The 24,515-nt window shown below is 41.4% G+C and overlaps 1 protein-coding gene across 1 annotated transcript in view; it reads right to left on the bottom strand.

The window, feature by feature from the left end:
- Nucleotides 1–7,686: 7,686 nt before the first annotated feature.
- Nucleotides 7,687–24,515, bottom strand: part of LIMCH1 (LIM and calponin homology domains 1) — a 188,985-nt gene continuing 172,156 nt past the window's right edge. The window contains exons 28-34 of the mRNA XM_061346178.1: nt 23,039–23,175; nt 22,100–22,221; nt 20,237–20,360; nt 18,801–18,887; nt 16,698–16,806; nt 15,653–15,755; nt 7,687–10,786 (exon numbers count right to left, since the gene is read on the bottom strand). Coding sequence (XP_061202162.1) covers nt 10,761–10,786; nt 15,653–15,755; nt 16,698–16,806; nt 18,801–18,887; nt 20,237–20,360; nt 22,100–22,221; nt 23,039–23,175 — 708 coding nt within the window. The 3' untranslated portion in view covers nt 7,687–10,760. The remainder of the gene's footprint in view (nt 10,787–15,652; nt 15,756–16,697; nt 16,807–18,800; nt 18,888–20,236; nt 20,361–22,099; nt 22,222–23,038; nt 23,176–24,515) is intronic.

Raw genomic sequence — 24,515 nt, forward strand, 5'->3', positions numbered from 1 at the left:
TTAAATTAACTAGTGAAGACGTTCTTCCTCTGGACAATTTAGTTTCTGTGACTCACTTATCCATTTAGAAATACAGGTATAATATTTTTCTGCTTCACAGTCGTGTTCTTAAATCTGATTCAACTAATGACTGCAAAAGGGCTTCACTGTTTTCTGGTGATGATGAGCTCTGTAGACACCAGTGATTCAGTGTGTGGGACAGGAAACACCCTCCTGACTCAAGTCCCTCTTTTCTTTATCGGCTATTTGAAATGTCATTCAAAATCTAAAAAAACAAGTCTCGGTGCCTGTGGTTTTACACAAAGCCAGTGGCTCTGGGCACCTGACTTGAGGTCTGCTAAAGATGTCTGATTATCTGAGGGTGTGCAGTCAGGTATCCTCAAAAACCCAGCTGCTTCCAAGCCCCTGAAATTGGGTGCTCAGGTATTGTTGTATTCAAAATGGTTAAAAATCTTGTCCAAAATATTTTGTATTACTGCGATGATACGAAGGAAGTAATTGGTATTTGTATCCGAGCTGCAGCTCAGTACTGTCAAAAGAGAAACATCTTGCCTTAAAACTGTAAACAAATAAAATTATATTGTAGAATTTATTTCCTTTCCATGATGAAAAGTATTAAGGCAGCCTGTGGAGAAATATGTCTTCTTACATTTGCCTCGCTAGCCACAAGGATTTAATAAAGATTCTCTATGCAGCATGTGCACAGCTTTGCCACACTTGCGCTGCTTCAACCATCTTACTGTTTACCTATTTCTGCAAGAGTCCCCATGGCAGGCAGTGCCTGCCCTTCTTGCATGCACCTTTCCAAAGCCTACTGGGCAGTGATGAGGTTTATTTACAGCCCTTCTTTCTGACTGCAGATAGTCAGTAGGCAGCTGAAAAAGCTATATTGATTAATGGAGAAGGATTTCTGGCTAAAAAAGCAGAATCCCTAGCATCTGGGGGAAAAATGAAGCTGTCTCCAGTGGATGGTGAGCTAGGGCAAACTAGAGCAGAGAGAGGAGAGGGGTGCCCTGAGCCAGGCTGTGGGGCTTAGACAGCAGGGGCCTGGCAGCACTGGGCAACTGGGCAGAGCAGACTCTGGCCAAATGTGGCTCCAGGCAAGCTGGGATGTGCCATGGGAGATTTTATCTGTGTGCAGGAGAGGGCTGAGAAACTGGCTATGTGCTAAGTTGAGAGAAAGGGGGAAGTGCCGTAACTCCACCATTTGCCTTTTGAGAGCTTGCTCCTTGTTTAAGTAATTTTTTTGTCACAGGCACACAGTTCCCGTAAGTTAGTGATCACTTCTGCATCTGGTGATTTATTTGCCTTCTTCATTTACCTTGCCTATATCTGGTAGGAAATAAACTTGATTACTTTTTGTGTCAAAGATTGCTGAGCAGAGCCTTCAGCTCCTGGGTTAACAACGCATGAGGGTTATTGTCAACTGGAAGTGTGCAAAAATAGCCTTGTGGTTTTGGGTATAGAGGATGCCTGAAAAACCTTGATGCAGCAAAGAGAAAGGTATTCATGTGTTTAATTGTATTCACTCTGTAAGCAGATTTTAAGCATTCAATATGAAGAGATATATTGAGAAAGCCATGTATTGAGTGAAAATATCCCATCATCAACAGTTTATCTGCATCTATACTTCGCTCAATTATTTTGCCTACTTAACACAGCCCCACATGAAAAAACACAGCTTTGAAGTTAATGTACCACATACATAAATTTGAATAGTAGATAAAGAAATGCAGTAGCTGTTAAATGTCACTAGTCATACTCACTCAGGCTTTTTTTCTTATGTGTAAACCCAGCTACATGGAAGACTTGCAGCTTTGTGCAAATCAAAAGCTTTCTCCTTCCCCTTCATCTCACACCCTGAATCACTGCAAAGATATTGTAGCCACTCGAGCTTCTCTGTCTTTGGTTTATCCAAAGGTTTCTTGGAAGTCTATCATCTGGAAAGGTGATTTAGTGAGGCAAGCCTTACAAATGAAACTACAAGCACCATCCTCTTCCGTATAAAACACAGTGCATTGAAGGCATCATTTAGCTGTGACAATTTTGATTCACTTAGGGAAAGCCTGTGTGCATTGTTACTAGTTGGGGACATGCCTGGCACCAATATTGCAGAACATTGTGGTAGATGGGCTTTGCCACATGAGACAAAATAGTCAGCTGTCATGATTTTTGTTGAAAGTTACTTCTAGTTTTGATTACCAGACTACATGTACATATTCTGGACTATATTACTCAGGTATTGAAATATTCTTTTACACTACTCAGAGAAAAAGAACAAACTTAGAATTGCTTATTTGCTAGTCATGGAAGAATATAAAAATACTAATCTACAGTTCCAGGAAAAATACAAAAAGGAAGCTACCAGCAAGGGTTTGCATTAAATAGATGCAAAGACCTCTATTCCTCTAAAAAGATTTGAAAAATGCAGCTGCTTTTATGCCAGGTGAACAGAGCTCATTCTGCAGCAAAAACTTCTCATGTCTTTTCACATCGCTGCAGGCAAAAGCACATTAGTCACTACCTTTAAAAGAGATAATGGCTTTTCAACTGTTGTGTGCCCATGTGTATCCATAACAAATGTTCTGAGAGATAACAGCTCTGGCAGAGGCAAAATGGAGAGAATGAGAGTTGGAAACGGTTGATTTGCCCCTGCTACTGCCTCCCAGCTTTGCTGTCAGCATGCACATACACGCTAAACAGGTAGGCTGCATATCAAGATAAGTGCTTGAAAGTAGTTTTGTGAGGCTGCAAATTAATTTTGAAATTCAGCTTTGGTCTGTTGGAACAGACTTGTAATGATAAGAGTTAGCAGCACACTTTGTCATAGCTCCCTTTTCAATGTCGCGTTACCTTTTCCAAACTAGTAGCAAGGTACATTTAGAACTACTGGTGAGATGTGTTAACTGGCTTCCTTATGTTCTAAACTCAGCCTAAGACCTGTGGCTACTTGGAACAAGAAGGCAGAATACATTTCACAGCTTTAGCTAATATTGCTCTCTTCACATTCATCTAAGGCCTAACTGGGACATGGCTGGGTAAAGAGGGTTTGTGGAAGTTGTGTGTGGCTCTCCTGCACCAGACTCCGTAAGTTGTGCCTCCAAGAAGGGTTCCAATATGAATCCATGGAACCAGGAAGGGCACTAAAAAGCTACATCAAATATGAACCAAGCCAGATGTTTTCTAAAACCCCTCCAAAATGTCAGTTAATGAAACAGAGAGCTTAGCTACCCCTCAGGTTGGTGATGTTATCATGTGTCAGTAGAAAAAGCTTTAAACTAAGACTTGAATAGTAGCACAAAGTCCAACAGAGAAAGCCCATTCTGAAATTCAGTCTACTTCAATGTATCAGTATTAGATAGTAAATCATACAGATGCCAAATCCCAAATCACTCACCAGAATTCGTTTTTCCTAAGAAAAGTTTGTAATTGGACTAAGTCATATCCCCCCCCCCCCCCCCCCCCCCGTTTAATACATTTAGTGGGAAAAATAACCACTTTGTTCTCATATGGCAATGTTTAGATATGGTCGCAGGAAAGTGCATTTGGAGGTGACACCTCCAGTCTGAGTGATAGGGACATATAGAGGAACAGGAGGATTAGTGCTACTCCCCTCTCCACCCTCAACTTGTGCGGTGTTTTATGAACCACCCTAAAGGCAGCCAAAGAACACTTGGGCACAGAGAAGAGCGGACACCCATCGCAAGCACCTGAGTCCAGGTTCCTGGAGCAGCAGTTCTGGCACTACCGTCAACACAGAGGTTGTTTCAGAAGCAGCTCATTTGTCTGGTACATTCTAGTCATTTTCTGAGCTGAAAAAGATTCAATGACTCTGTTTCTGAAATCTTCCTGATATGTTTGTAATCTTTTTATCCCCATTAGCACCTGGGAAGGGTGCTTCCAAGTATATATTCCATAAAGTTTCATATTCATATTAATATAGTTCTTTTAAGTGATTGGGTATGCTTTGAGACACCTCAATTGTGTCATGCTGTCCTGGGGCATGACATCCCACCCTCAGGTGACAGGTACAGGCACGTGATTTTATTCTGTTGTGAAAGTCTTCTCCTGAGACATATTTTAACAGTCTCTCAGCTAGGACTGAATATAGGAAATTTTCTCATTTGCAGAAGATGTTGATCTTCATAGCTTATGCTGTAGAACGTACATAGGAGTAGCATGACTGACTGATATCTGATGCATTGGTGATTTTGTTTCTGGGAATACAGACTTAGTGACCATTCTATTACCCGGTAATGTGTATTTGTGACTGCCTCGAAAACATAGTTTGGTTATTTTTATGATGTTGTTTTTGTTGTTTTGGTTTGTTTTTTTTTTTTTTTTTTTTGCAAGCTCTTCAAACTGTTGGAAGACTGAGGGACTTACACAAACATCAGATAGAGGTAACTATATGTAAGGTCATGCAGAATTCTCTAGGAGAGTCTCAAAGCCTGAGCATACTGTGGCACGCAACAGGATTTCCCACAGGGCATCACATGCTTGAGGTGCAACGTTGCCAAGGATCCTTTTTTTCACAAGAACAGAGTAAGATGCCAGGTATGTCATATGGAAAGCACATTTTAGTGAGCTCCTGCAAACCACAGACTAGGGCAAAAGGTTACTTTGGAGAGTTACAGCCTATGTTACAGAAGAAGCATCATTTGCTACCCAATATTGGTGCTTACCTTTTTGAAAGAAAAGGTTTGACCTAACCACCTGAGACATCTTCTGTTCCACAGGTCCTAACACTCCACTCTGACACTCCACATGGAAAGCTACCAGGTAGTTCCCAGAGATGCAAATGGATGGCCTGTTCCTGTGCTTGTCACTGAAGGAGTTTGTTGGCTATAATCAGAGGTGACAGACAAAAGGAATTTTAAAATTTGTCTTCTTCTTTCTATTTGATAAATTCTGTTATGTCAAGGGAAGATTTGCATTTCTGTGAATTCTGATTTAGTTTCTAGACCTCTGTGACTGCCTTCAGCAAGTTTGAAGCAGCAGGTTAGCTGCTTAGAAAAAATCTGTGAACTACGGATATGGCATTAGCAAGGAGAATTTGAAGTGCATCACATGCAGTGAAACAGATGGACTCTACGGGTGAGTAAACAGTGACTCGTAAGATTGCCTTAAATAATGGATTTTTTCCCCCTCTAAATGGCTTAAAACCCCATATGCTTTGGGGAGGAGAGCTCCAATAGCTACTCTTGCAGTGCATGGGGCATTCAGTAAGGTCTAGACAGCAGCAGCTATAGCCTTGCAGAAGGGTAAGACTCCCTCTTGCATGTTTAACTCATGCTACATTTTATAACAAAGATGAAGAAGAAAGCAGAATCCCCCCCCCCCCCCAAATACCAACCCCACACCATACCATGAGAAGAGTTGCAGCCCACCTTGTATTATCTCTATTTTGGGCTCTTACTGTTTGAAAAATTTGAGTGGCTTCCAGTTTAGTCATTTCCCCTTATCAGGAAATTCAGATGAAATTATATTCGTATCGGAGGCTTTTAGAGGTATATAGGAGTCCTGTTTGCCTTTACGGGAGATGTATTTTTCTTGCATCTTTTTTTTTTTTCCCAGCCAAACAGTGGTCATCGGCTCACCTCCAGTGTCCACAGCCCCTTCTGGTTTTCACTGCAGATGTGTCTCTGAAAATGAACGTTTTCTCACCTTGTTCCCCATTTACCCAAACTTTTCTCAAGAGAGCAGAGACTAGGGGTGAGAAAAGTCCCCCCTGCTCCCTGAAAGGTTTATTGACTAAGTACCAGCTTCAGGAAGGGAATCCATCTGAGACCAAATCTCTGCAAAACTGGGCAGCAAGAACTGTACCTAAAGCTATTTTTCTGAACAAAGTGGTAGCTGCCTGCTTCTAACTATCCCCCAGAAGACTTGTCTGGATAAAGATCAATACTCATGAGATGAACAAGCTACTGCTGTTCATTACCTGTGCCTAGAGCCTCCAGCAGGTACCAGCACCTGGCTGTGTTTGCTGATGATCTCTGCACCAAAGCACTTGCTATGGCTGTGTTTGCTGATGATCTCTGCACCAAAACACTCACTACAGAGAGAAAACAAAGAGCAAAACAAAGGGGGTCGGCTGGACCCTGGAGCAAGGGTGTCTTGGATGGAACAGAGCCCTCCTCCTGCCTGGCTGGTAAGGGGAGGGAGGGATGGAGGCATCACACCTGGATTGGGTGTAGACCAGGCACAGAGCTCTCCTGGGGCACCTGGCACGCACCCCCCTTTGCATGGGTTATCCTCTGCTGCCATGTCTGAACCTCAGCTGTAATAACCAGCTCCTCTCCCACACCACCCCCTATTTTTAGCATATGCCCCCAGCTTCATTCTGCTGCTGGGCAAGTTTCATCCTCTCCTGGAGCATGCCAAGGCCCTGTTAGCAGGGTGATCTCCCTCAGGGACCTCTTGGCAGCCTTTGCTACCTGCAGATGAAGAAGCTGGTGAGGTGAGCAGGTGAAAGAACTCCCCTTTCATAAGGCTTGTGGAATTATTTTGGCAGTAAATCAGTGACTGTGGTGTGCACCCCCATCGGTGCCCCTTTAGGACCATAGTTGACACTGGGCAGGTCAGAGCTGTCAGGTTCCATTCACCAGAAAACAATAAAAAAATCATACCAGGATTTCCAGCATTTGATTTGGCTCATAAAGGTAACAATCACCAAACCTATGCTTGTCTGGATGCCCAGCAACCTTGGTGCAGAGCTGCAGCAGCAGAAATAATAGCTGTCTGCCTGCCTCCAAACCCAGCCTCAGAGCAACCTCCAGTGGCAGCAAAATGCTCCCACAGACTGGAGCATGCCACCAGGAACCCCAACATTCCACCCCAGACCAAAACTGGCCCTCTATCCAGAGACATACGCACAGAAATAACATAAGACCACTACCATTTCCATTAAGGCACCAGGATAAAAGTCTGTTTTCAAAAAATTAAATTGTCAGTGCTTCCCTATGACTCATCTAACAGCCAAGATGCGCTTCTGGCACACAACCAAACCTGTCATCCACTGAAGACCCAATTAAAAGGAAGAAACAGAGGAAGTTAGTAGTTTAAAATTCTGGGTGAACTTTCTGCTGGTTATTCATGAAGCCACATGCTTACTGATATTCAGGAACTAGTGAGATACCTCAGCACATGCAAAACTAAGCAGAAACTCAGGAATCTTGGCTATGTAAAAATGGAATTAACCAAGCACATATTTAGCTTTGCAGTGCATAAAGTGCTTTATTGACTCAAAGTCTGAACCACAGTCCGTCAACATCAGTGAAAGATATTCTGAGGACTTTGGGTTTGACTCACAGAAAACCATCTCTGTTCATCTTCTACCATGATGAACACACATGCTGTTGTAAATACTCAGCTACAGCTTACAGTAGCAATCAACAGGGTACTGTCGCATCTCAAGCATGTTTTCTTCATTGTCTCTACCCATATACTAAGTTTTGTGGAATATAGCTTGGTTCAGCATACCCCAAAGATGCAGAAGCTTTTTTCCAGTGGGATGTACACACTCTGCAGTGTGGGAGTGACTTATACCAAATAGATGTGCGAGCATACACGGACTCATTTGAAAATTAGGCACAAACACCATATAGTCACATATCCTTGATGCAGCTCACAGAGTTACACTGACACATCATATGGTAGTTAATAAGAAGTAAAATCAACACCACCAAAGGTAATCAACATTTTATTTATAAACAGACATTTACTATAAAAGCTGTTGCATTTTAGACAAGTTTTCCTAATTTCCAGAGGCATTTTAGAATAAATAAAATAGAAGAAAGATTAGTGTAACTGGTGTTCAACATTAGCCCCAGCTAGGACAGCAATCCTTGTCCTTGAAGGGACATGCAGATAAGGATCGTCTGCTTCTGGTTCACCAACCTTTAGGACATTCACCGAGAACTACAGATGTACTTCATCAACAACACTACATAGCAAGAGTAAGGAAAAATACACCATGGAAAATGGGATTGTAAAATACAGATGGGTTATGACACCTGTTCAAGTTCTCTGAAGCAGTAAGAGGCTAAATGAATTCTGAAACGTCTAAACCCCATTACATACATTGTATTTGCTTAGCAATAAGAAATCATTTTTTTTGCAACAAATACATTTACATTGTAGTTCAAATGCAGTAAAGCGTTCTGCTTTTTTTGTGCTCAAAGTTCCTAATAAGAAATGTATCATCATATTTATGTGTTTAAACTGGGAGGAAAAAAAAAAAAGAAGGAAAAGAAATCGTAGCCTGAATGAATTTGCCAGATAAGACTTCAAAGGAAATATAAAATCAAACATAAGCAGTTGCCAGGTATAACTTAGAAAACTGTTTATTCTGTGCTGGTGGAGAGATGTTTGTTAGGGGGAAAAATCATCATCTGAGAACGCTGCTTCATTTCACTTTACATACAGTCAACTTTGCTAAAACATGCATATATGAAACTAATTGATAGACACTGGGATCAATTTCTAAGCAGCTTCAGAGACCCAGTGGTCTGTCCGCAGTGCGATGCATAGCACCCACCCCCGTCCATGCATTTTAGTCCCAACCATGCTCCTAAGCCCTTTGGGCACTTACCCCTAAGGTGAATGAGAAGCGGATCTAATCCCCATGACAATCAACCCTTTGATATGCCTGGGGATTTATTTGCACATCTAAACTCTGTCACATGGGTGAAGCAGTGGTAGTGACTTATACCAAACAGACGCACAAGCATGCACAGCCTTGTTTAAAAATTAGGTCTAGACATCATATATTCACATACCCTTAATGCTGCTCATGGAGTTATATAGATATACAAAGTCAGTTATAAAATCTGCTTCTTGAATTCCCATGTTAAGCATTATTTGTGGGAAAATGTTATGATGACCACATGCAAAGAGTAAGCATCCTGGTTATCAAAACCCTTTAACAGTAAATCATGCAGATGGTTGATCAAAATATTGGACATCACTTATATTTCCAAAACCTTTGTCTGATTTTTTTTTTTAAATTTAAAAATATTCCCCAGGTGAAGTCCATGAAGGACTCCAGCTTTTTGGATTTATTGCATCCATAAGTCATCACTGACTGTGTGCAACAGCTTTGCATTTTCTAAGGCACAATATTAAGGAAGTAACATGTCACTTTTCAGCAGATAGTCACAATGTCCTCCAAGGATAACATCATACATGGGTTTTCAATGACACGCAGTTTTGCATGGGTATGCAACTCGCATGCAAGCAACTGTCTAGCATTTAAATAAATAGTTGCTAGCTAGAGAACAACTCAAATTTATTGCTTCCCTAATAGCCACTTCATTTCCATTTACCAACACATCAAAAGAAAACGGATGTGCAGGTAGATAAAATAACATCTCTATTAATTTAGCTTTATCAGTTTTAAGGCAGAATAAGTAGATTTGTTTTTCCATTTTAAGTTGCATTATAACCGCACAAATGGGATATTTCCAATAACTGTTTACCAAAAAATGCTTAGATAATTTACAATTGCAACACACCCCTAATTTTGTCTGTGTATTGCAGATAAAATGACACAGTTCTGACCACTGTTTCAATGAGCTGCTGGATCACTTCAGTAAGGAGCTTTGCTTAATCAAAACACAAAAATGGAAATACAGGCAAATTTAAGTCCTTTTTTCCTACTGCTGCCAGCCTCCTCCCTGCCTGCCTTCCACACTCCTGGATTTTGCTGACTTTATCGGGGTAGTGTAGGTAGGAACACAGGCTCAAGGCTGTTCAATTCTCTGCTCTGGAGGGCACCCAGACCACATGTGTTTCTCTTCATGAGGCTTCAACCAACCATATGAATGAGTAGATCTCAAACCAGCTCAGAGCATCAATGAGTAAGCTACACACCAAAGAGAGAAGCTTCACCATAGCATCAAACTGCAGTTCAGAGACTCGTAATTCAGCTGTGTCTGCCCACTTGGCCACCTCTCCCCCACATCACCTTTCATCAAGTTTAATAACACCATGGGCTGCTGAACTTAATAAGAAGGATTGCTCCTAATGGGAACCTTGCCATCACTAGTGGTATACAGTCTTTAGGTTTAATGAAGAAATCTTCATTTGAGAGAATATTAAGCTATAGTCATGAAGATTACTTGAGGTACACAGACAAAAAAAAATCCTATCACTAAAAGTGCAATAATTTATTTGTATAACTCCTACCCTCCACTGAAGGTAATATGAACACAAAATGCTTCAGAATTACAGGAAGTATTATCAAACTAGTCTCTGTATAAAAAAAGTTATAGCTTCAGTTATAACAGAGAAGTCGTGCTGTGACATTTAGTTTTTCAAATGCACTGATTAGATATCTTAAAATTACTTCTCAGCTCAGTTGGCATATTCTATAAAGGTTCTGTAAACTTAAACTTTTTAATTCCTAGGAAAATTAAAACAAAACAGCTTCATTGCATGTTTATTTTCTTATTACTTTCAATAGAACAAGGTAACAGGTTGGAAATAATAAGCATACCTGAAAGGTGGGATTTTTTTAATAGTACTTAGGCTTTGCCTTCCCAAACATGGTCACACATACTTTGCAAATTTCTTAAGAAAGGGAAAATCCAATATATTGCATTTTAAAGGGGCAGGTGCAGCTTTTCTGTGAGTTTTACAAAATGAGATGAGAGCCATGATGTCCATGGATTCAAGCTCTTACAAGTGATTGTCTGGAGGCAGCCAACACATATGAGAAGAGAGCTCCTTCTTGAAAGTTTTTAGGACTGCAAGTCATGTCACAATGTAGTTGGCTGTCCAGCAGCTGGGTAAAAAAAAACAAAACAAGTAATTAGTTGACAAATTTTAATAAACATACATAGGCTTTTCCTCATATGATCTCTACAATTACAAAAAAATGCATCTGGAAACATATACAATTTGTGCCCTGCTTCTCTTTCTTCCTGTGAGGCTGGGGTACTAACTGCAAAGCAGAATTCAGCATAACTCCAGCGGAAATATATTTTCCATGCCACATGGACAAATGCATTCTGCATGCATTTTTATTTCATTTTACTCCCAAAGCACTTGAGTGTATATTTACTTTCAGGCTCTGCAGTGTAAAACAGTAAAGCAAAGGACTGACGAGTCATCTTCAGCTGTGCCTGATTTGTGTTATGTGATAATTCAGAGCCCTTGTGTTATTTGGCCACATAGGGCATCTCATTGATTTACTTCTCACCTTTGACTGGTGCTCAGAAATCAGGGTCTTCTGAGGCTTTGCCGTAGAGAAACAGCCAATAAAACCCCATCAAATTTTATTTGAAGAACAGAAATATTTCAGACCCTGAACCACTTCATAATCTTTAATGTTTTTCTCTTTTAAGGTTTTTGATAACTTATTTTGAAACAGAATCATCCACAGTTTCAAATAAGCTTCTGGCAGCCAAAACATTTAATCAAGATGCCCCTAAGCATCTCAAAACAGTACTGATTAATTCTGGGTGGGTCAGAGACAGCACGCACTGCTGCACAGGTTTTCAGATGTAGCCGTAGGGGCAGGAAGGCATGAGCTGTGCAATCAAGCAACTGGTTTTACATTTAGCGTCAAACTTCCCAGAACCGAAAGGCAAAACACCAACATTGCACCATTTTATTCTTCATTTCAGATGTGGAGTCTGTCAAATTCTAGTTAAAAATGAGCAATTAACCATATTTGCAGTTCTGCCAAAATCAGTCCCTTCGAAACAGTCAACAAGAGCCAGTGTAACTTAAATTTAGTTAACTCATATTTTGAGATTTTGCATGAAGAGCAAACAGGGCAGGAAAAGGCAATTTATGGGAAAGAAGACAAATTCTTGCCATTACTATTCTTCAGGAACCATACATTTCCTCAAAACCTATTTCCTCTGTCATGGACCTGGTTACCATTGTGCTAGGTGTGTACAAATGCAAAACCTTACTGCATGAAGCACTATACACAGCTCTGTACTGCATTTTCCAGCACCGTTGCTATAGAAATGATGATGGAGAGGGTGATTTCTACAGTTCATAAGTTGATAAATAATTTATTTGAGCCTTCATCTATCCTTAAGAGACCTCAGTTTTTATTTAAGCAAAAAGGATTAGGAAGAAAAGGAAAATATGACTTTTATCACCTTCCTCTTTTTTTGTGTAAAGATAGATGTGTAAACGTGCATTTTAAGGGTCAGGACCTCATCCAGATGAGGCAGTTTTATAGTATCAAGCCTGAAGGGGAAAAGCTATTTCTAAATGTGTCAGGTTAAAGAAATAATAATAAAAAGTTGCTAACATTTCTTAGCAGAAATAAAAAAAAGCCCAAATAAACCACCAAACGGTTATACAATAGCACCCTCTAGCTCTGCTGATGGGGAAATAGCGCTCTCCTGAAACAGATGCCCATTCGTGTGCTGGCAAAGGTAGGTAGGTACTTTTCCTGCTCCTAGATTTCTACAGCCACTGCTTCTGAGGGAGAAGAGTGGAGACAGTAAGTGAGGAGAGCTCTGCATCTCCACTTAGCAGTTAGGACTGTAGGCAGTGAATATACTGAATAGTTACAAGTAGCAGGAAGGCAACGATTCCACAATCCAGATCCACAAGGCAACTTAAATGCATTTACGCCAATGCCCACAGCATAGGCAACAGGAGGAGCTGGAAGCCATTATGCAGCAAGGAGATCATGACATAATCACCATCACAGAAACGTGGTAGAACGGTTTGCATGATTAGAGTGCTGCAATGGATGGCTACAGGCACTTCAGAAGGGATAGGCAAGGAAAACCAGTGGTGGGGTTACGTTGCCACCCAAGCAGATGCCCTGGTAGGAGTTTGTTACAGACCACCTATCCAGGATGAAGCTACAGATGAAGTGTTCTTCAAACAACTGGGACAAGTTTCATGGTCATTTGCCCTTTTTCTCGTGGGGGACTTCAGCCAACCAGGGGTCTGCTGGAAGTACAATACAGCACAGAAGAAACAATCTTGGAGGGTGTGGAAGATAACTTCCTAACCCAGCTGGTTAGTGAGCCAACTAGGGGAGATGCCTGGCTGGATTTGCTGTTCACAAATAGCAAATGATGCTTGGAGGCCATCTTGGGCAAAGTGATCACCAAATGATTGAATTTTCAATCCTTGGAGAAGTCAGAAGAAGGTCAGGAAAACCTTCATCTTAGACTTCTGGAGGGCTGACTTTGGCCTGTTTAGGATGCTGGTTGGCAGAATTCCTTGGGAAACATTGCTGAAAGACAAACAGGTCCGGAAAGGCTGGACGCTCTTCAAGAATGAAATCCTTAAGGCGGAGGAGCAGGCAGTCTCTGTGTGCCAAAAATCAAACTGGCAGGGAGGAAGACCAGCCTAGCTGAACAGGGAGATAGCACTTGAACTCAGGAAAAGAACAGAGCATATACCACCTGTGGAAAAAGGGACTGTCACCCTATGAGAAGTACAAGGATGTTGTTAGGTTATGTAGAAAGACAGTTAGAAAGGTGAAGGCACAGCTGGAAATAAATCTGGCCACTGCCATAAAAGGTAACAAAAAGTACTTTTACAAATACATCAGCAATAAAAGGAGGCCCAAGGAGAACCTCCATCCTGTACTGGGTACTAGGAGAAACCTAGTGACTGAGGCTGAGGAAAAGGCTGAGGTATTTAATGCTGCCTTTGCTTAAATCTTCAATAGTCACACCAGCCATTCTCAGGGTACTCAGTTCCCTGAGCTGGATGTTAGAGATGGGGAGCTGATTGAAGTCCCTGTAATTCAGGAAGAAATGGTTAGCGACCTCCTGTTCCACTTGGACATACTCAAGTCTATGGGGCTGGATGGGTTACCCAAAAGTGCTGAAGGAGCTGGCAGAGGAGCTTGCTAAGACACTCTCCATCATTTCTCAGCAGTCCTGGTCTAGTGGACAGGTCCCAGAGGACTGGGAATTGGCCAGCGTGATGCCTCTCTACAGAAAGGGCAGGAAGAAAGACCCTGGAAACTAAAGGCCTGTCAGCCTGAGCTCAGTGCCAGAGAAGGTCACGGAGCAGATGATCCTAAGTGAGATCATAAAGCACGTGCAGGAAAATGGAAGCCTAGTCAGCATGGGTTGATGAAGTTCATGGATTCTTCTACAGTAAGGTGACCCACCTGGTTAACGAGGGAGCGGCTGTGGACATTGTCTATTTGGACTTTAGTAAAGCATCCGACACTGTCACCCACAGCATTCTCCTAGAGACACTGGCTGCTCATGGCCTGGATGGGTGTATTCTTCACTGGGCAGGAAACTGGCTGAATGGCAGAGCCCAAAGAGTGGTGATAAATGGTGTCACATCTAGTTGGCGACTGGTCACTAGTGGTGTCCCTCAGGGCTCAGTGTTAGGGCCAGTGTTGTTTAAAATCTTCATTGATGATCTGGATGAGGGGATTGAGGGCACTCTCAGTAAATTTGCAGGCAACACCAGGTTGGGCAGGAGTGTTGATCTGCTGAAGGATAGGGAGGCTCTGCAGAGGGGCCTGGACAGGCTGGATCAATGGGCTGTAGCCAATGGTATGAGGATTAACAAGGCAAAGTGACGGGTCCTGCACTTGGGCCACAACAACCCCATGCAACTCTATAGGGTTGGGGAAGAGAGGCTGGAAAGCTGCTTGACGTAAAAGACGTGGGGGTGCTGACTGATGGCCCCTGAACATGAGCCAGCTTGTGCCCAGGCAGCCAAGAAGGCCAATGGCATCCTGGCCTGTATCAGCAATAGTGTGGCCAGCAGGGCCAGGGCAGTGATCATCCCCCTGTACTGGGCACTGGTGAGGTTGCAGCTTGAATCCTGTGCTTAGTTCTGGGCCCCTCACTACAAGAAAGACATTGAAGTGCTGGAGTGGATCCAGAGAAGGACAACAAAGCTGGTGAAGGGTCTAGAGCACAAGTCTAATGAGGAATGACTGAGGGAACTGGGGCTGTTTAGCCTGGAGAAGTCTCAGGGGGAACCTTATCACTTTCTACAGCTACCTGAAAGGAGTTTGTGGTTGGTCTCTTCTCCCAAGTAACAAATGATAGGACAAGAGGTAATGGCCTCAAGCTGTGCCAGGGGACATTTAGATTGGATTTTAGGAAAAATTTCTTCATCAAAAGGGTGGTCAGGCATTGGAACAGGCTGCCCAGGGAAGTGGTGGAATCACCGTCCCTGAAAGTGTTCAAAAACTGTGTAGATGAGGACCTTAGTGATGTGGTTTAGTGGTCTTGGCAGTCCTGGGGTAATGGTTTGACTTGATGATCTTAAAGGTCTTTTACAACCTAGCTGATTCTATGATTCTGATTCTCTGATTCCTCCCATTGTTTTTTTTCCCTGCATCTTACTCGTTTCCACAGAGTTGAAGCAGCATGAGCACTGCCCATCTCATATCACTGGTGACACTGGTGACATGCAGTATGTATGCACAGTGTAGTTTATATTTATGCACAAAACCAGCTTTTAAGTCTATTATTGCTGAGCAGAGATCCTCTGGGCAAGATTTAATGGGCTAGGAAGTATTTTTTGCTACAAGACGATGATTAAAATGGCACAGGAAGGTTCCCCTTACCATGATGAAACTATGCCTTAGTGGCAAAGCCAAGAGGAGACAAACCCATCAGGTAAAATCATGGCAACAGTACTGTTAAAGTTCATTGTCCTTCAGGCAGGATTTGGTACTTACTTCTGGATCGGATATAACAATCATTGCAGTTAAGAAGACCATTTCTAATCCTGACATCTGTTCCACTTGCTGCATCTCCCAGCTGTCCCTTGCAAATGCCACACTGTCAGTTGAAGACAGAGAAAGTAAGAGAGATCATCCCCTACTGTTTATCACAACTCTTTCCAAATTTTGACTTTTGTTTCCATAGTTCTTGGAACAGTAAAAAAACCCCTAACCCCCAAGAACCTAGCCCCTACTCCTGGGGAGCACTGCACATCAGTTAAAGAGTTTTTTTAGAACCAGCAGTATTTAAGACTGGATTTCAGTATTTAAGACTGGCTTTCACTTACACAAAAGTCTATCGATTTTGAGGGACATCTGATTTTAGCATTGCATTCTGGAGCCAGCCCATTAGTGAGGGACAAATCTTAAAGAAGCCAGAGGTTTAGTTTGAGTAAATGTCTAAAACCAAAAAAGGCTTCACAAATGTCCAATACCAATTGGTCCAGAGATAATGGAAATGGTCACTTTCTGAGTTCCCTAGAAAACACTATCCTGAGTCATTTCTAGACTGAAATACTTAAGAACAGTCAAGAAGAATTCCTGATGAGAACTTTGGTGAAAGCCAGAATACATCACCCATTCCATAGTCAAAGCTTTCCAACCATGGGTCAGATCAAAGGTAGCTTTGGGACTGACCATATTTTTTGAGGAAAAGAGAAAAATAAATTACAAGGTAACTAGTGTTGGATTTAAAAACCAGTGAGTACACAAGGGAAGTTATACTTCCCTCTGTGAGGAAGCTAAGTTTGCTTGATAAATGACACACTTTAGTCCAATTAGTATGTCTGACAGCATAATAACACATTAGCTGCATTACTTCCACTTCTCTACAAACAAACACACACACACACACACACACACACACACAAACACACGCAACAAACAAGCAAATCCTTTGGTCCTCTTGTTTTCCATTTCACATCTGCACCACTGAATATACTGTCTCTTCACACTATGGATGACTTGAGATTTTTCTTACTAAAACAAGCAAGAGACATACCCTGAAGCACTGAATATGGAAATAAAGACCAAGGGTTTCAATAATCATGGCAGCTCCTTTTCCAAGAGGAAGCCCACAGGTAGAACAAAGCTTCTTTCCACTGATAGACCTAGGAGACAAACATGACTTTAAGAAAACAGAACAGCAACTGCTGCTAAAATGTAGCCAAATGTTTGCACAGGTTATATAAAGGAAGAGGATGGGAGGAAGGAGCACGGGGGGGTTTCACATAAATACACATTGACCCTTCAGCCATGGTGCTTAATCAGCCTGCGTATCTGCCTTGCAGACTAGCAATCAGAGGTCTTAAAATGCTTGAATTCACAGCAGCTCAGACCCATTTCCCTCCCAGTTTTCTGTGCTAGATCAAGGAGATACAAGCCTCTTAACAGAGGCCTGGAACCATGCCCGTGGATTGCGCAGACCTAGTTAATGTCACAGCAATCAAAGCAGATATTCACACAAATTAACTGAGTCAGACTTTCAGCCTGGAATTTTTTCAGTTTGTTTGCAGATGGGTTTCCTTACTTCAGCCAGGAGGCAGGGAGGCTGCTCTCGCACCCAAACAAACTGGTGGAGTCAACAGTAGCAGAATCACTGCGGTAGCACAGACCAGGCACCAGCCTCTTGCTACCTGATTTTATTCAGTGCTGCTGCAGCTACGTGCTTGTCAGTGTTACACCTACTTAGAGTAAAGCTGAAATTACACCTCCATCTGCAATGCAAAAATGCTTTAACTCTCTCCTTAAGCTTCATTCCTGTCTAGACATTTCCAGTAAATCAGCTGTTTAATGACAGCTGTGTGAGAGATCAGGGCCCCAGGAATAACTGGTACCCTTCTTCATAATGGTTTTAATAGCAGTGCAGGTGTATGCTTCTGTGTTTCATGCTCTTCCCTTTCCACCTGTCTGCCAGCCTGCCAGAACTGATGTTTGCCTAGTGAGATGAACCTGAGACCAAAGGGATACCTTATGAATATGTGTCACCCATGCTTTTTTCAGCCAGGGCTGAAACCCTCTGCATTACTTAAATCTACCTTTGTTTTCACTTCTTCTCCACTATCAGAGTTATTATAAGAAGTTAGTGTCAAGTGAAAGAATAAAGTGCTTTGGGAAATTTTTTGGAGAAGTTTTCTGAAGTTGTAGTGGAACAATGAATTACATCCCTCCATTGCTTCCAAAACTAAAATTCATTTCAGCAAAAGATCTTGGGAAAGGGTCTTACATCAGAATATAGCTGCTAAATAATATGAAGCAGCTACCACAACTAGCTACATGTAGCTAGAAATGATCTGAAATCCCACTAAACCTGCAGCTACAATTATCAACACAGAAGAAATAGTTCACATAAAAAAATTCCAATAGTTCCATGTCATGGCATCAGAAGGAGGGCTTTGCCATGAAATGTGAGGAGAAATGTTACTTAAATAGAAAAAAAATTGCTACATTTTCTGTGTTGTATTACTTTATTTAATAAGCCAGCTGAAGTTAATATACCCCAAATTGTCAGTGAGTCAATCAGGCTACAGTTAATGTTTATTTAGAGTTGGTACACATATCTCACTGAAAGCTGCACAGCTCGTTGATTGACAGAATCAAATCTCTAGGAGATTAGGATGAATGTAGGCAAATTAAAAAAACAGCAAAACATGCAAAATGTATTTTAATTTCGGAAATTAAGGAAAGGATTTCTTTCTAAATCAGCAAGTGTTGAAATATGACAATGTCTAGAACACACCTTAATCCTAAGCATGTGACTATTTACGATGCAGACAACATCCTTTGGCTCAAGTGCTCTGAACTGATGCGTAACTGCTTACTTTGACTGGGGCTTATATTATCCCATTTCAATTACGTTGAAATTTCAATGATCAAGCAGAGTCCTACAGCTGCCTTCTGAACTGTGTTATTTGAAAACATAACAATATTGCTGAGGCAGGCAAGAAATACAGGAGAGGGAGCTACATGTTTATTGCATGGACAGTTACGAATTGCAGCATTTAAAAGAATTAATAGTGCATACACATAATACTAATGTGATTGACACTGCTGCAGTTAGGCAGTGACTACAAGATGTATTCAGACTGCAAAATTCCTTATTGACCTTTTGTACCTGTTGGGTGACTGACTCAGAGCAGCAGGAGAGGAGGGAGATTGTGGCCCAGATCGGAAGTTCTCATGATAGCCTGCCCTAAAATACAGGAGAGAAATGCATTACTACAGCCGCCAAACAATTAAAAACAAGTTTTGTGTGAAGAAATTCTAGACTGTGGATTTCAGGATTCCCAGCTCTAAAGATTTTATCTGAGGAAAAAAAGTATATATTTGCTGTGCATTGCCATTTTGATACAATGAAAAACAGCACACATTTTCTGGTTCTGAGTCTTGATCTGCTTGCTGTTGCTCAGTTGGGTAACTCACAAGGTAATCAGCCATGTGCAGACTCCTACCCACCTATCAACCCAACATAGCTACTACCATGGTGAAGGAGGGTTAAGCCAAGGCACACCTTGCACTCTCTGTTGGCCAGGGGATGTGCTCAGAAGCACACTGGTAGAGCAGATGAAGGTCTGTTGATGGAAGATCTGTGCCCTTTAGTGAGTAAAAAGGAAGCTATGAGCACCAAAAAGTGGTTTATTACTATTTGTATCCATTTTACCCTGAAAGAATTTGTTGAGAAAACTATGCATATTTTTTGTTATCAGAAATCATGGGATTGATTAAACATCTCAGTGCTTAAAGCTGTTTACAGATTAAATAACAATTTTCTCAAACACGCAGTTTGTTATGAGAAATAGGTAATCAAATCTCAAGCTACATTAGTTTTGACTGGATACAAGCTTCACAGAGGTAACACATTTTGCAGACTGTGTTCATATATATCCTAGAGAAAACAGATGTTCCTTTCTCACTACATAGATATATTTTCTGCAAACATTAGGCAAGCAAAACCATTGTTTACTGAAAGGACTAGTGTTACTTTTTAGTAATGTTTACTGAAAACCACAAGGCAAAGCATCAGAGAAGAAAAGATCCTCACCAAAATTTGCAGTAGAAAGAAAATATTAATCTCTATGTATCTTCTTAAAGAACTAGAAAACAGCAATCAGTGTGTATTTGGAAGCTGGGGAATGAAGCTCTTGGATACCAACTTCAAAGAGGCAGACTTCATGTGACATTCCCACCCTGATATTTAGCCACTTCCTAGCTGTAAAAGTTTGTCTTGGACACTTAAAACAAATGAATAACACAAACAGTTATGGAGATGACTGTTTAAAGAGCTAAGGAGAAAGAAGGCAGAGAGTAGCAAGCATGGGTTGTAGTCCCTCAGGAAACCAGTTACTGGGTTACCTGTAATGAGGAACAAAGCAGCTAAGCATTAGCAATCTTGGTGGGAAAGCCAGGAATCAAAATTGTCTTCACACTGCAGGACTACCCATGAAAAATAACTGATAAAAGAATGCTGAGTTGGAATATAAGGGAGCACAGAGCAGGTAGAACATCTCAGTCTCTGCAACAACCTTTATTTTACGTTCTCACCTCCTCGTTTCCCCTGCAGAGCTCGGCTGTTGTCCCGCACTCTGGCCCAAGAATGGTCTCTGTCGAATGTCCTCTGCACGATGCGGGGACTGCTTTGTCAGCAACTGCTGATTCCAGGAGTTATCTACAATGGGAGGTGGGGAGATCTCAATACTTGAGACTATATACTTTTCTCAATACTTACAGACATCACACCATAAAGGAGACAAGAGATATACTGTTACTTACAAATAAATTCTCAGAAACCCTATGCAAACTCAGAGACAGGCTCTGCTGCTCCAGAAAACCTCTATGAAACAGCATCCCCTTGCATCACACCTTCACAACATGACCTACCCTTCTGCTGAATCTCAGCTTCTGAAGGGCGAAAAGGAGAGGTTAAACAGCTCTCCGCGAATAGCACTTCGGAAAATAAAGTATTTCTGTTGTAGGAAGGAAGCACCAGAGAGACTGAAAGTTCAGTGATGCCTGGGAATCTGTAGTCACTACTGTCCCTGAGCCTACTGACAAACAGCAATTCCCTTGCAATTTCCTTCTGTGTTTCAGATGGTTGTGCAAGGCTCAGTGACAATAACAGGCTCCCAGCAGTATGCAATGATCTGTGTGATGCCCAGGCAGCCAACCATCCCATCTTTGGGACAGAGCACACCACCTGGATCCTTTCAGATGAATTCTGTGGCTCACAGGCTGGGGAGGACCCTCACCCTGCTGTGCATCAGCCATCTGGTTTAGAGGAGAAAAACTTTACTGGGGCCTATAAAAGGCCTGTTACCTATTTTTGATATCAAGACAAACTGTAGTCCTGACTATTTAAGGACTTAAGGAGAGAGCAAGGATGTGATGCTGTAATGGGCTAGAAAGGAGCTGTCAGAATACTTGTAGGGGACTATGTTGTTGAGTAGAACCTAGAAAAACCCTGATTAGCAGAAGTAGTTAAAACCTGACAAACCTTTTTTTGCTTAAGTTTGCCTAATTGCTACTACAAATCCACAAGGATAGATTGCTGGCAGTATCTTCTGTTTCTTTTCATTTAAGCAACTTTTATCAAAGCACTTAGAATACAATAAAATCAAGACAGGGAAAGCAAACCTGCTAATGTTAAACTGGGTATGCATCTGGAACAAGTAAACACTGAAAGCTTTTCTATCCATAGACGTCTCATTTTTTTAAATCATCAATTTTTATGCTAGCATGAAAACAAAAATTAGGTTTCAAAATCTACATCTGCTTTCTGTCTTCCACTGTTCACTTACATTAGATAATGATGCTAAATTAATGAATTTGCCTTTTTTTAGGGTGACCCCGTTGACAGCAATGCTTTGGGGAAATTCCCTAATTCAAAAAACATAAATACTTACAGAAACTTACAAAAAATCTGTTATTTTTAAATGTCATTAGACATTCTAATGGCAAAATTGAGACAGGTGTCACTTTAGGCTTAGCTTGAAAAGTTTACACATCACAGGTAGTAATTTTCACTGGACTGAAATGGACATAAAGAATCTTATTAGCTATCAAAACACAAAATAAATGTTGGAAATACGCTGTCCCAAGATAAATCCTGTATCTATGTAAGATTGTGTGGAAGATGGAAGATAACTATGTTTAACTACTACTGTGAATATGTGGTCCTATAAATGATATTCCTACATGCCACTGAAACACCCACCTCTGATGAAAACGAGGTTTTAAATTTCACCTTAATGTGTTTATCTTTGCTAACAGAAGATACCTTTTGAGTCTGAGACATTCAAATTTTTAAGATATACATGTCCTGTCAACTTCCAAAATTCTGTGAGTTAGATTTCTGCAAGATTTCTCTCTGTAAAATAACACATGCATATGAAAACTATTGACCCTCACCCTGAGTCAATGGCAGATTCAGCCTGGCAGGTGAGCTGCGCTCCATCACTGGCACCTGGTGCTCCTGTTCGCCTCCTTTCAAGATACCCGTCTCTGGGTGTCCTGTGAGCACTTTATTTCCACTGCCAATAAAAATAAGCCACATTGTACAAATAAAGCCAGGAAAAAAAATCTACTTACTATATAATGTCAGAATTAGACTTTTGAATATCAGTCTATTTTTTGCAAAAAGATTTTTGTTGTGTCAACAATGACAGTGTAAGGCCAGATGTAATGAATTAAGAAGTTTGTCTCCACATATGCCAAGTCTTCATCCTTGCCTTATACACTGAGACGTATTAAAGATCATTCTGGATTTGTGTAAAATGGCTTCTTTGCCAGAGAAACAGCTTTTCTCGGTGTTCTTTATGCAGTGTTCATCATCATCAGATGCTTCTCTGATTCTCTGATTCTCTGATTCTCATCTTTGCTAAAGTTGCTATTAGAAGTTGGGCAAAGACCAGGACTTTGAACACTGTCTGGCAAGTTTGGGTACAGCACTTCTGAGACAGTCAGGCAATCTCCGACAAACTCTCAATGAAAGCACCTACTGCACCTACCTTATTCCTCCAAATTGCTTTTGAACTTTGTACACAAGACACCACACAGTCACATACAGAACGTCTAGGCTGTCTAAGCTCTGATCTGGTTGATATGACAGCCTCTTGGCAAAGCCATATACTCAAAATGCAAGCCTTCTGATGTGCCCAATTAGCTCTGCACATTGCAAATATGCATAAGCCTGCACCAAGTCAATATTGAAGAGGACATATTACATCTATCACCAGGCCACCAGATGCTGATGCTTCAGCATCAGTCATAGGCAGATGTGACATCTCAGAAGTCTATATATAAACACAAAGCTTCACAGGCTAAAAAATACTTAGCCTTGATCCATACCTCCTCTTTTCTTGCCAGAGTTCATTTTCCTTGCTTTTCAGAGATGGCACACCGTCCTGCTCCCAGAGCAGCGTTTTCTGTCTTGTAGCTTCTTTTGGTTTGCCTTCCTCTGGAGAGTTGTTTGAATCAGCTGAGTTCTAGAAGACAGTAGGGGAGGGAACAAGCAGCTTCCCTTAAATTTGACATCAGTACCCATACGGGAAAAGTATGGGCTGTCCCCACATATATTGTGTTGACACACCTTATTATCATAAAGAACATCTCACATTATACAGTGGAAACGTTTGATGGTAAGGCTAACTCAGGATTTAACAATGACTTAACTGAAACAATCAGCTAATTGGACTAAACTAAGTATTAAAGAAAAAAAGTTAGGGACAGATCAATTATGAATGGTGTTCAGGATGACAGAATAAAACTTCCCTACATAGTTTTGGCAGAAATCCTTGAATTACTTTGAAAGTTTTGACAGTCTACCATTGGACTTGGGAGGACTTTGTGAGGGACCTCAGCTTGTAGCCTTTCCCTGGGGGGGCGAAGTATTACTTGCATGCACTGAGCATCCTCAAATGACTATGCTAGTACTGCTTCCATAATGGTACTGCAGTGTGTCATACCTGACTGGTGGATCTTGAGAAAGGCACAACATGAAATCCTTCACTTGTGGGTGCATGCACTGCCCTGAATGTGTCATAATCATCTTCACCCAGGAAGCTACTGCCACACAGCTATGTGGAAAATGGGTCATGGCTGATGCCCCTGCACAGGAATGAGTGATGAGATGGGGCAGGAAACGTGAGAGGATAACCAGATGGTACCTTACTCCTAATCCTGAAGTGGAATGGAGAAAAGTAGATGACTTCTTGGGTGTGGGTGCCTCAGGCAGGAGAAAATCATGTCTGGGAATCCCACATTTACTGTACTGATCTCACCTGGGGTGTCATTCTCTGATCTCTGTTGAACACTTCTTTAATTAGATGCTAGATGCATTGAGTCAAATATTTTGTGCTGCATAAGTAAATAAAATAATCACAGCGTGAACATCCCTCTGTTTTGCTGCTTTCTAGGAGGGATGGTGAGAGAGAGGAGGAAAAGTGGGGAGGCAGGATTCAATCTCATCTCTTACACTTAAGATTTTGGATGCAGGGAGCTCCCTTCAGATTTTATTGGCTTTGAGAAGGTAATTAAACCAAACAGAAACAGGTGACTGTTTTTCACAGCACCAGTTAAAGAACAGAAGCAGCTGCAAAGAGAGAGAGTATCACCCTTCGCTCTAGTGTAGAATGGGATGGTTGAAGTTTGCTTAGTAGTATGGCTCTTCGGTTGTGAAAACATACAAGCTATAGCACTCCCAGGTATCATTAGTTATGGAAGAGATCCAGGGAATATTGTTGCTGTTCACAGACTTTGTTAGTCGTTAGTGAAGAACAAAACTTTGCACTAAAGATGGCTTAATCTTTATTGTCCTACTACTCCA

This window comes from Neopsephotus bourkii, unplaced genomic scaffold (genome assembly GCF_033783945.1).
Source record: "Neopsephotus bourkii isolate Nb327-2 ecotype Australia unplaced genomic scaffold, CSIRO-AGI_Nbou_v1 NB_259, whole genome shotgun sequence".
NCBI classification, from domain to species: Eukaryota; Metazoa; Chordata; class Aves; order Psittaciformes; family Psittacidae; genus Neopsephotus; species Neopsephotus bourkii.